General features: G+C 41.4%; 1 protein-coding gene across 3 annotated transcripts in view; it reads right to left on the reverse strand.

Annotated features, from left to right (window-relative positions):
- The window catches only part of LOC125090607 (radial spoke head 10 homolog B-like), a 54,944-nt gene that overhangs the window by 23,756 nt on the left and 17,969 nt on the right, over nt 1-13,219 (reverse strand). For all 3 annotated transcript variants that reach the window (XM_047713425.1, XM_047713426.1, XM_047713427.1), the window contains exons 8-12: nt 7,653-7,829; nt 6,436-6,595; nt 5,972-6,093; nt 2,327-2,516; nt 348-462 (exon numbers count right to left, since the gene is read on the reverse strand). In XM_047713425.1, coding sequence (XP_047569381.1) covers nt 348-462; nt 2,327-2,516; nt 5,972-6,093; nt 6,436-6,595; nt 7,653-7,829 — 764 coding nt within the window. The remainder of the gene's footprint in view (nt 1-347; nt 463-2,326; nt 2,517-5,971; nt 6,094-6,435; nt 6,596-7,652; nt 7,830-13,219) is intronic.

Below are 13,219 nucleotides of genomic sequence, written 5' to 3' on the forward strand. Positions count from 1 at the left end.
CTCCCCCTGCTTGTGTTTCCTCTCTTGGTGTCTCTCTCTGTGAGATAAATAAATAAAATCTTAAAAAAAAAAAGGAAGAGTTTGTGTTGACCATTTCTGATTAAAACTCTCAGAACAGTATTCAGGATGGAAACATGACTCATATCTGAGGGGGTCTTCCAAATTTTAATCTGGTATCTCATGGTTTTGTGGTTAATATTTGTGAAACCCTTTTGTTTCTGGTCCTTCATTTCAGAAGTATGTAAAGTGATAACGCACATTGAAGGAAAGCAGAAAAGTTAACTGCTGTGGCTATAGCACGGATGAACTCTGTGCCACCCTCTCAGCGCTCCGGAAGTAGTACTTACTGGTATTCTTTGTGGTGGATGTGGTAAGCCAACTGTAGGAGATAATTCAGAAATGTTCTCAAAAGTATTGTTGTAAATGGAGAATGGATTTCTTCCACTGGAATGTCATTATTGGCTGAAATAAAATTGGAAAGGATGCTTAGTATTTTTTAATTGAGGTATCATTGACATATAATGTTGTATTAGTTTCAGGTGTTCGGTATGATGCACTCTATGTTACAAAATGACCACCACAATAAGTCTTGTTGACCTCATTCACCTACACAGTTATAAAAATTCCTCGTTAATTCTTGAGGACTTTTAAGATTTACCCTCTTAGAAACATTCATATATAATACCATGTTTTGAACATACCATGATTTTATTCTTCTTAAAAAAAAAAAAATTAGGGGTGCCTGGGTGGCTCAGTGGGTTAATCCTCTGCCTTCGGCTCAGGTCATGATCTCAGGGTCCTGGGATCAGCCCCGCGTCGGGCTCTCTGCTCTGCGGGGAGCCTGATTTCTCCTCTCTCTCTCTGCCTGCCTCTCTGCCTACCTGTGATCTCTGGCAAATAAATACATAAAATCTAAAAAAAAAAAGTTTTTAATTCAATTAACATAGACTGTATTTCTAGTTTCAGATCAAGATTTTATTCTTGATGCCTGATATTTTTTAAAACCTATTTTATTTGCTCCTGGTATACAATTCAAAGAACTGAGTATGAGTATCTTTTTTTCCTAGTAAGTACTGTGAACAGCATATACACATCCACCTAAAACATTAAGTACTGCTCGAAAAATCGCGATCTGGTCACTTTTCAAGAAACTTATAAGATACCTTATGCCAGTGTTTTTCTTTTTGTATTTCTTTTTTTTTTTTTTTAAGATTTTATTTATTTATTTGACAGAGAGAGATCACAAGTAGAGAGGCAGGCAGAGAGAGAGGAGGAAGCAGGCTCCCTGCTGAGCAGAGAGAACCCGATACGGGGTTCGATCCCAGGACCCTGAGACCATGACCTGAGCCTAAGGCAGAGGCTTTAACCCACTGAGCCACCCAGGTGCCCCTTGTGCCAGTGTTTTTCAAGGTGGTCTGAGCCTCATCTGACTAATGATTCTAATTCTAAATGGATTCTAAGTCTGTGTCAAACATTTAAATTTCAGGGAAATAGGTATTAGTTCTAATATTCTGTGGTTCAAATAGATAATTTGAAGTTTTCGAGGCCTGCTTCCCAGAATTTACCTGAAAGAAGTAAAACCTTCAATACTATTAAGTTTATTGCATGAACTTTAGCTTTTGAAATCAAGCCCAAGCCCAAGACAACCTCAAGTGTTTTCAGGGCTGCGCCAAGCCCTCCCCAATCCTCTCTGCTTCTGATCTCACAGTGTTGGCAGGTTTGATAGACCAGGGGCAGGCAAACTTCTCCGTCGAGAGCCAGCAGCATGTATTTTAGGCTTTTTGTAGGCCACACAGTCTCTGTCACAACCCCTCAGTTCTGGTATCATAGGGCAAAAACAGCCGCAGACTGTGTATGAGAAAATGGGCATGGCTGTGTTCCAATAAAACTTTATTTATAAGAACAGACAGGGGACTGGATTCGGCCCACAGGCCCTGCTGCAGTTGGTCTTTTACTGCTGCCATTATTTCACAAGATTGTCTCAAATACATTTTAAGTAACTTGAGAAGACCACCGTGTGTTGATTTCTAGAATGACTCTCCCAGCATTTGCCTCCCTCCCTCCCTCCCCATTTCTTGACTGGTTTTGTAGTGACATGATATTGTGCTATTCTTTGAACCAAAAGATGTTGGGGCACCTGGGTGGCTCAGTCGGTTAAGTATCTGCCTTTGGCTCAGGTCATGATCTCAGGGTCTGCTTCTCCCATTCCTTCTGCTCCTCCCCCCTGCTCATGCACACTCTCTTGCTCTCTCTCTCTCTCTCTCTCAAATAAATAAATCTTTAAAAAATAATAACCAAAAAGACACAAAGGACCTAGAATACTCACTACTTAGTACCCTGTCCATATCAGCAAGAGTTATCTTATGGTGATGAAATTTGCAGTCTTTTAGAAACCTCCAGAAGTGAAGCTTTGTCATCAGAAAAGTGTTATCCAGAGAGCGATCACACCCTAGGCTGCTGTAAAAGCTATAAATTCTTCTCAATTCTGTAATATTTCTTAAGACAGCATATTCTACCTACAAAGAGAAAACCACACGTCTTAGTCTTGCCTAATAAGAACAAAAGTAAAAGAAACAATACCTGTTTTGTAAATTTAATGAGATAACACATGTGACATAATAACATTTACCTCTTATCGCTGTATGAACTCAACAAATGTCATATTCTCCCCCACTCAACCCCAGGTCAATAAAATGCAGTTTCTGATTAACACTGAAAAATTTGCTGTTACCACAAAAAAAAAAAAAAAGTGCTGTTATCAGTACAATGAAATTGCTTTCATACTGCTATGTGATAGCATCCTATTTGAATGGGCAGCAATAAAATTCTCTTGTCTAGAGATCAGTATCTTTCATGAAGATAGGCATAAAAATCCTCAGCAAAATAGAAGTATATGAAATCTAGCAATATCTAAAATTCTATGCCCACACCAAGTGGGGCTTATCCTGGGACTTCAAGGCTGGTTCAACCAGCCTTGGTTGTTTGTTTGTTTAATAGACTCCACGCCCAGTGTGGAGCCCAATGTGGGGCTCGAACTCACAACCGTGAGATCAAGACCAGAGCTGAGATCAAGAGTCAGACACAACTGACTGACACGCCCGGGCTTGGTTGATTTTAAAAACATACAACTAACATCAGAATTCCTGCTGAAAGTCTGAAACAGACAATACTCACGCTCGTAACTAACCTCCCTCTCCGTCCCCAGTCACCTTCTATAATTCTCCCCAACCTCACTGCCCTGATGCTACCTTGACCTTCCCATACGTGCAACCCTGCAGCCTATGCGGTGTCCTGTTCTCCAAAACCACTTACCCTGTGTCTCACCCTCCCAAATGAATTATTCAGGAAATGTGACCTACGCTGTCTGGGGTCCCCAAGGAGATGGAGAAGTCCCCCCTGGACAGTTGCGTCAGGCATCTGTCCCTCCCAGCATTAACTCCTACCTTCTAAAATTCAATTTGGTTGGATAAACATGTAAAATTTGCCTTATCTAAAGGCTTGTTCTAGAGTAGAATGCAGGATTTTCTTCATGAAGCTTTAAACCTGGTAAAGATACCATAAGGAAATACCACTGATGGAACAGAGCCGTGGAGGAAGGATAGGTGGGTTCCAAGGAGGAAGTTCTCTGGAGGACACTGTACTTGAACTCCACCTCGGAGCACAGAACAAATCACTTCACAGTCAGCAGGCCTCCCAGTGGGGGCTGGGACGGGGTGGGGGGAGGGCAGAGAGGTTGAGGTGTCCAGGAATGCCAGGAGGGCAGCCTGCCCTGGATAAAGGCTGTTCCTGTGCTCCACCCCATCTCCCTCCTGGGCAAAGTGGGACAATCACAGTTCTGCCCATAGGCTGTTGGGAGGATTTAGCAAAATAAAGGCGTTTGGAAACATGCCAAGAGCAAAGGGCTTTCTGCTCAAGTGCTGGCCAGTATCCTAGGAGAGAGCATGGGAAGGAGAGGGGGACTGCTAGGGGCAGGTTGGCAAGACAGGTTGCTGTCCCTCCTCGGAGCTACCTACACAGCTACCATACACAGCTACCATCAGCATGGAACAGGATGGAGCTAGACGGCCAATAGAGCTTTCCAGAGCCTTCCAAAGCCTGGAGATCATGAAGGACCATGGAAGGTGGAGGTTCTGTCGCAGACAGAGGAAGTTAGAGATGTGATTGCCACAGGCAATGTGGGGTCCCAGGTAGGATCTTGGGACACAAAAAGGGACATTGTGAGGAAAAGTGAAATTCAAGTAAAGTCTACGACTTCGTTTCAGGGTGACAGCAAGGCCCGAGGCTTGGCTTTGGGCCCTGTTCTGTGGCCATGGGAGATGCTCATGTGCGGAGAAGCCTGTGACAGGGACAAACCCGGGCTCCAAAAGCTCTTCTTAGAGTCTGAAGTCCTCACGAAAGGTTAGAAAAAAATTGAAGTTTCTCAACCTAGATTGTAATATTGTCCATATTATGAAATACCAGGTAGTCATGGAACACGTTTAGAGGTGTTTCCAAAGTGTCAAGTTACAGGACTTTTTTTGACTTTCGAGATCCTAGTTCTACAATGCTTGAATTTTCTTTAAAGAGCATGCGCTGAGCGCCTGGGTGGCTCAGCAGGTTAAGCGACCTCCTTTGGCTCAGGTCATGATCCTGGAGTTCCAGGATCGAGTCCCACATCAGGCTCCCCAGATCCATGGGGAGTCTGCTTCTCCCTCTGACCTTCTCCCATCTCATGCTCTCTCTCTCTCTCTCAAATAAATAAATACAATCTTTAAAAATAAATAAAGAGCATGTGCTATGTTTGTAATTATAAAACAGTCAAGATATATTTTTAAATTCATAGTTTTTTTTTTGAAGACCTACCTGTTTTGACATGAAAAGAACTGCAAAGTGGAAAGTGAATGATACATAAGTAAACAGGGAGGGAGGGAAGGAGGAAGAAAACTAAGAATATCCCTTCTTTTTGAGTGAGTCCATGCATGCTTATTTATTCCTAAAAATTATATTGTAGGAAAGTACCTAATGGCACTGAACAGCTATGATTAAATACACAAAAACAGAGATTTTATGAGCAGAATGCTCCAATTCTAATTACATTTGCCCAAAACAAAACCGGAAAGATGGTCACCAGATTTTGTCTGGGTGGAGATTCTCTTCTACTTTTTCTTATGTGCATTTTCTAAATTTCCTACAAGCATTGTGCATTATTCTCTTAACTAGAGAAAGTCATAATAGGTTTTGTTTTGTTTCATTTTATTTTTAACAAGAATCTGGCAGCAGATCAAGTGAGCCACCTCAGGAGCCTGAATTACATTGTTGGCCAGAAGAAGAAGAGAGAATGGGGGGGTGGAGAGTCATCCCTTTTGAGACCCACAGGAACTGGGGCCAGAGGAGACAGGATAGAGGAAGAGCAAAGGGGCGCCTGTCTTGCACTTTCGAGGTACCCACGGCTCTCCTGTTGCAAGCCACGCCATCAACAATGCTTTCACGGAAAAATCCTACCAAGCCCCAGTCAAAGCAGGGATCACGATACTAACGTGTAATTTCGTGGATGTGATTTTCCACTTGTTAATCAGATGAAGTCAGGTACGCATAATTTTCTCTGTCTCTAAGGTTTTCTAGACTTGTACTGATTTCTAGGAATTTGAAGTTCTTTGGAATCCCAGCAGCCCATAATAATGCACACCAGAATTAAGGTCCTATGGTTGGGGTGGCCACAGCCTTGGCCCTGAGACCAAGCTGGGGGTGAGGGTAACTTGCATGTAATTAATTCACCAAGTCTCTCTATCTGGGCTTCTGTTTTCTCACAAAGCATGTTCCCTAGGGTTTCCTTGCAAATTAAATGAAATGGCACGCAAAGCATCTATGGGGCTCATAGAAGACATTCAACACAGGACAGCCCCCCTTGGCTGTATTTTCCCAAGCCTGGGGAGACTCTGTTAATATTCAAGCCTAAAATACAAACATATAACAATATGAAAAAGGTTTATACCTGCTTCTTTTCCTCTGCTTGATCTTTCTCAGGATACATACTCAGCAACAAACTGAGATTTAGCTCAATGCTTGACCCTAATACAGAATTGCTTTCACTGCCGTCAAGTTTTCTGATAATCTCTAGCAAATAAAGGCAAACAGAAGGGATGGTGGTGAAAAGCAATGTTAAAAGTCATCAATGTGACCATTTCAACTAGTAAATTAAAGTGCTTTGGAGAAAAGAAAAGAAAATGCTTTTGGAAGAAAAAAAAATTTTTTTTCAGTGTTATGTGGAAATGATTTTCCACCCAAGTGGGAAATAAGAGTATTCAAAAAACCTCCTAAGAAAGTAATCCCCTCCACCCCCCCACCCCCACCCCAGGAAAATTCTGTTTCCTGAAGTAGTCTTTGTATTTTGATGAGTAGATTCCACTGATAACAGAAGTTAATTTGCATACACCTGCCAGGAGCCCACCCCCTTACCAGCACTGAGGGAGGAAGCAGGGTGCCAGCTTTTGAAGGACAGGTCTGAAGACAGGTCCAGGTGACTTAAGAACTCAACTTCAAGATTTGGAAGCTCCACTATATGGTCATTGGAAAACAAGCCATTATACACACGCCCATTCTTGAAAGTTAATCGGCCCTGCAGACAGAAAGATGCACAGTTCAGGAAATCCACTGATAATCTACATCTGTACCATTTTCAAGGGTTTGGAGGTTTTTGTTTGTTTTTAAGACATGCACTTAGCACTTAGGCTCCTAGAGTCTCCAGCCACTGTGTTAAATCCTCTCTCTTCTTCCTCCTCCTTTATCTGCTCCACAGCCTCTCCCCAGCTACTCCCAGATAACAGAAGGTGCCTTGTTAAACTATACCAGTGACCAGCAGAGTGCCCATCACCAAATAGGGGCTCTCTTGGAATTTGTCCAACACAAGCCAAGAGTCAGTCTGATGGAAAGGTTAAGGAGATGATCCAAGTCAGCTCGGCCAAATTAAAGATATTTGTGGAAAGCTTCTCAGGAAAGAGTTTCTTCTCTCCTCCTACTAAGTGTGGTATGTGGATGTGAAGCCTGGAACTACAGCATCCATTTTGTGGTCATGAGGGAGGAGCAGCAGAGGGGTGAAGCTGACATCATGGTAAGAGACATCCTGGGTAGATGGAAGAAAACTCCTGACATCACGGAGTTGCTGAATCAAACCCACTTATTCTTTAACAGTTTTGTCTGATTAAGCTAGATTTTTCCATTCCTTGTGACCAAAACCACCTAACACAGGCATGTATGTACATAACATAAACTAAGTAAATAACTTCTAAATATACAGGACACGGATGATATGTTGGAAAGTATTTTATTTTATTTTTTAAGACTTTATTTATTTGACAGAGATCACAAGGAGGCAGAGAAGCAGGCAGAGGGAGGCGGAAGCAGGCTCCCTGCTGAGCAGACAGGCCAACTTGGGGCTTGATCCCAGGACCCTGGGATCAGGACCCGAGCCGAAGGAAGAGGCTTTAACCCACTGAGCCACCCAGGCGCCCCAGAAATTATTTTAAAATTCATGTAATCAACTTAACAAAACACTAAGTTATCTCATGCAAAAATGGATTATGCACTTTACCAGACAGAGAATGACATGCCTTTTAATGGCATTTCAGTTGCTTTATAAAATCTATAAAATGTGTTCTTCACACATCTGCACTCACCATGCCATGTTTTTTGTTGGAGACCCATTCTCCCTCATAAACAGCTCCACTGGCATAGTAAAACTTTCCACGCCCATGACGATATCCATCTACAAACTCTCCTACGTATTCATTTCTCAAAGGGTATTGGGAGTTGGGGATTCTCTTCAGAAACCAGGAGTACGTTCCAAAGCCATTCTGAAAAGAAAGGAAATTGCCATGAGAAATGCTCAAAATATTTCCTCTTTTTACCTGAATCCATTTAAAATTTGGTCAGTAGGGGCACCTGGGTGGCTCAGTGTGTCAAGCCTCTGACTCTTGATTTTGGCTCAGGTCGTGATCGCGGGGTCCTGAGACGGAGCCCTGTGTCAGCCTTTGTGTTCCACATGGAGTCTGCTTGTCCCTCTCCCTCCTCCTGCTTGTGTTTTCTCCCTCCCTCTCTCTGTCTCAAAAATAAATAAATAAATAAATAAAATCTTCTAAAATTAGAATAAAACCCAGTCAATAGATCAAATACAATGACACATTGGAAAGGACAAAGAACACAGATTTTAGAGTCATACAGACTTAGGTTCAGCCTCTGTGCCATCTACTTACAAACCAACATTTTGATCCAAGGTAAATCATTTAAAGCCCTCTGGGTTTCATCTACAAAATGAAAATAACATCTATCCTGCAGGTTGGATGTAAAGATTGAAGACTGTGTATAAAAAGTGCCTAGCCTGATACTGATAAACTATTACCTTAAATTTTATTTATTTTTAACATACAAATTTATTTTTTTTCAAATGCCCTCTTCAATCCCACTTTGTAGAGGTAACGACAATTTAAGAGTCTGAATATTCATCCATATTTTCCCCAGGCATGTTCAATTATACGTACCAAATCAACATATTATATGTACATATAACACATATAAATACACAATTTTTTCAACAATGGGATGATTTTGTATAGATCTTCCTAGAACTTCTGGGTATATGCTAAAAAGAATTGAAAACAGGGACTCAAACAAATATTTGGGCACTCACGTTCATGGCAGCATTATTTGCAATAACCAGAAGGTGGAAGCAACCCAGGTGTCCATTGATGGATGAATGAATAAACAAATGGATGGTATAAACATACAATGGAGTATTATTCAGCCTTAAGAAGGAAGGAAATTACATACTATAAGATGGATGAGGGGTGCCTGGGTGGCTCAGTGGGTTAAGCCGCTGCCTTCAGCTCAGGTCATGATCTCAGGGTCCTGGGATCGAGTCCCGCATCGGGCTCTCTGCTCAGCAGGGAGCCTGCTTCCCTCTCTCTCTCTCTGCCTGCCTCTCTGTCTACTTGTGATCTCTCTCTGTCAAATGAACAAATAAAAAATCTTAAAAAAAAAAAAGATGGATGAACCTTGAAGACATTATGCTAAGTGAAAAAAACAGTTGCAAAAGGACAGATACTATATAATTCCACTTATATGAGATACCAAGATGAGTCAGATTCATAGGGACAGAAAGTAGATGGTGGGTGCTAGGGGTGGGGGAAGGGGGAAGAGAGATGGGGAGTGAGTGTTTGATGGGGACAGAATCTCCATTTGGAAAGAAGAAAGAGTTCTGGAGACAGATGGTGGAGACAGCCACACAACAGTGGAATGTACTTAATGCCCCTGAATTAGACACTTACATGTGATTAAGATGGTAAATTTTTTTGTTATCTGTATTTTATCACAATTAAAATTTTTTTTTTAAAAAGATGGAATGGTTATGGGGCACCTGGTTGGCTCAGTGGGTTGAGCCTCTGCCTTCGGCTTGGGTCATGATCTCAGTATCCTGGGATCGAGCCCCGAGTTGGGCTCTCTGCTCAGCGGGGAGCCTGCTTCCCCCTCTCTCTCTGCCTGCCTCTCTGCCTACTTCTGCTCTCTCTCTCTGTCAAATAAGTAAATAAAATCTTAAAAAAAAAAAGATGGAATGGTTATATTGTGTCAGAAAATGACTTAAGAGGAACAGAAACTATCAGAGCTAAAGAGGGACAAAACAAGATGATAAATTATATATGTGGCTTGTACTGTATTTTTTTTTAAGATTTATTTATTTAGGGGCACGTGGGTGGCTCAGTTGGTTAAGCATTTGCCTTCAGCTCAGGTCATGATCCCAGGGTCCTGGGATCGAGCCCCGCATCAGGCTCCCTGCTTGGAGGGAAGGCTGCTTCTCCCTCTCCCACTCCCCCTGCTTGTGTTCCTTCTCTTGCTGTTTCCCTCTGTAAAATATATAAATTAAGAATTTTTTAAAAATAAAAATAAAAAAGGGTCAATCCACCAAGAAGATGAAACAATCTTAAACATGTACACACTTAATAGAACTTAAAAATCTATAAAGCAAAAATTGATAGATTTGAAAGAAATAGATGAATCTACAATTACACTTTGACACTTCACCACTCTTTTCTCAGAAACGGGTAGAAAAAAATAAACAGAAAATGAGGAATGTGATATCGAAGACTTGAGCAACACTATCAACCTACTTGATCTAATTGGTATCCACAGAACGCTCCATTCAACAAAAGCAGAAAAAACATAACATTCACCAAGACAGACCATACTCTGGGCCACAAAATAAACCACAACATATTTAAAAGAAACGTAGTCATACAAAGTATGTTCTCTAACCACAGTGGAATTAAATAAAAAATCAACAACAGAAAGATGGCTGGAAAAATCTCCAACTATTTAGAAATTAAACAACATATATCTAAATAATTTACAGGTTAAAGAGGAAGTCACAGGGACATCAGAAAATATTTTGAATTGAACAAAAATTAAAACATATCAGAATTAGAAGGATGCAGAGAAAGCAACATTAAGAGGAAAAATTTTAGTATTAAATGCTTATATTAGAAAAGAAGAAATGTCTCAAATCAATAAAGCTTCCATCCTACAACGCAAGGGAAAGAAGAGCATATTAAACCCAAAGCATGAAGAAAGAAGGTAATAGCAAAGAGTGGGTATCAAATTAAAAACTGAAAAACCTCAAGAGAAAATAAATAACACCAAGACTGGCTCTTAAAGAATTTTCATGACATGGACACACCTGTAGCAAGACTGAAGACAAAAGAGAAAACACAAATCACTGGTACTGGGAGAAAGAGGGAACATCACTATAGATCCCACATAATATATATTAAAAGAATCACAAGATACTTTTTTTTAAAACAAGTTCTTTTTTTAAAAGATTTTATTCATTTAGGGCAGAGGACATGAACAGACATTTCTGCAAAGAAGACATCCAAATGGCCAACAGACACATGAAAAAATGCTCCACATCACTTGGCACCAGAGAAAAACAAATCAAAACCACAATGAGATACCACCCAACACCAGTCAGAAGGGCTAAAATTAACAAGTTAGGAAATGACAGATGCTGGCAAGGATGGAGAGAAAGGGGAACCTTCCTACACTGTTGGTGGGAATGCAAGCTGGTGCAACCACTCTGGAAAACAGCATGGAGGTTCTTCAAAAAGTTGAAAATAGAGCTACCCTATGACCCAGCAATTGCACTACAGGGTATTTACCTTAAAGATACAAATGTAGTGATCTGAAGGGGCACGTGCACCCAAATGTTTATAGCAGCAATGTCCACAATAGACAAACTATAGAAAGAACGTAGATGTCCATCAACAGATGAATGGATAAAGAAGATGTGGTATATATATACAATGGAATACTATGCAGCCATCAAAAGAAATGAAAGCTTGCCATTTGCAACGACGTGGATGGAACTAGAGGGTATCATGCTTAGCGAAATAAGTCAATCGGAGAAAGACAACTATCATATGATCTCCCTGATATGAGGAAGTGGAGATGCAACGTGTGGAGTTTGGGGGGTAGGAAAAGAATAAATGAAACAAGATGGGATTGGGAGGGAGACAAACCATAAGAGACTCATAATCTCACAAAACAAACTGAGGGTTGCTGGGGGGAGGGGGGTCGGAAGAGGGTGGTGGGGTTATGGACATTGGGGAGGGTATGTGCTATGGTGAATGCTGTGAAGTGTGTAAACCTGGTGATTCACAGACCTGTACCCCTGGGACTAATAATACATTATAGGTTTATAAAAAATTTTTTAAAAGATTTTATTCATTTATTTATTTCATTTATTTGTCAGAGAGAGAGAGCACAAGCAGAGGAAGTGGCAGGCAGAGGGAGAAGCAGGCTCCCCACTGAGCAGGGAGCCCCACACAAGACTTGATCCCAGGACTCTGGGATCATGACCCAAGCTGAAGACAAATGTATGACTTACCGAGCCACCCAGGCGTCCCCAGGAGAGACTACTATGAACAACCTTGTGCCAATAAATTTCTATGCAATGGACAAGTTTCTTCAACAATACAAACTTCCAAAACTTATTCAAGAACATACAGATAGGGGCGCCTGCGTGGCTCAGTTGGCTAAGCGTCCGACTCCTGATTTTGGCTCAGGTCATGATCTTGGGGTCATGAGATCAAGGCTCTACACTGAGTGTGGAGCCTGCTTAGGATTCTTTCTCTCCCTCTGCCAACACCCCGTGCCCCACTCACACACCATGCTCTCTCTCCTGAAACAACGTAACAAAAACAAACTAACATGAAAAACGTCATTCACCACAATCAAGTGGGATCATTTCTGGGTTGTAAGGGTGGATCGATATTTGCAAATCAATCGGTGCGATCCACCACATCAATAGGAGAAAGGATGAGAACCACATGATCATTTCAATAGATGTAGGAAAAGCATTTGACAAAGTACAACATCCATTCATGATAAGCACTTTGACAAAGTAGCTTTAAAGGGAACATAACTCAACATAATAAAGGCCACATATGAAAAACCCACAGTTAATATCATCCTTAATGGGGAAAAACAGAGTTTCTTCTCTATGGTGAGGAATAAGCCAGGGATGTCCACTCTCAACACTGTCATTCAACATGGTATTAGAAATGCTAGCCACAGCGACCAGACAACAAAAAGAATTTATAAAAGGCATCCAAATCAGTAAGGAAAAGGTAAAACATTCACTATTTGCAGATGACATGATACTGTATATAGAAAACCCAAAAGACTCCACCAAAAAACTGCTAGGACTGATACATGAATTCATTAAAGCTGCAGGACACAAAATCAATCTACAGGAACATGCTGCATTTCTACGCACCAATAATGAAGCAGCAGAAATTCAGAAAACACATTTAAAACTGGAACAAAAATAATAAGATCCCTGGGAATCAGCCCAACCAAAGAGGTGGAAGACCTGTACTCTGAAAACTACAGAATGTGGATGAAAGAAACTGAAGAGGACACAAAAGGAAAGACTTCCCATGCTCCTGGATTGGAAGAACATTGTTAAAATGTCTATACTGTCCAAAGCAGTCTATAGGTTTAACATAACCGCTATCAAAATACCAACCACAGGGGCGCCTGGGTGGCTCAGTGGGTTAAAGCCTCTGCCTTTGGCTCAGGTCATGATCCCAGGGTCCTGGGATCGAGCCCCGCATCGGGCTCTCTGCTCAGCAGGGAGCCTGCTTCCTCCTCTCTCTCTGCCTGCCTCTCTGCCTACTTGTGATCTGTCAAA

This window comes from Lutra lutra, chromosome 18 (assembly GCF_902655055.1).
Source record: "Lutra lutra chromosome 18, mLutLut1.2, whole genome shotgun sequence".
NCBI lineage: Eukaryota > Metazoa > Chordata > Mammalia > Carnivora > Mustelidae > Lutra > Lutra lutra.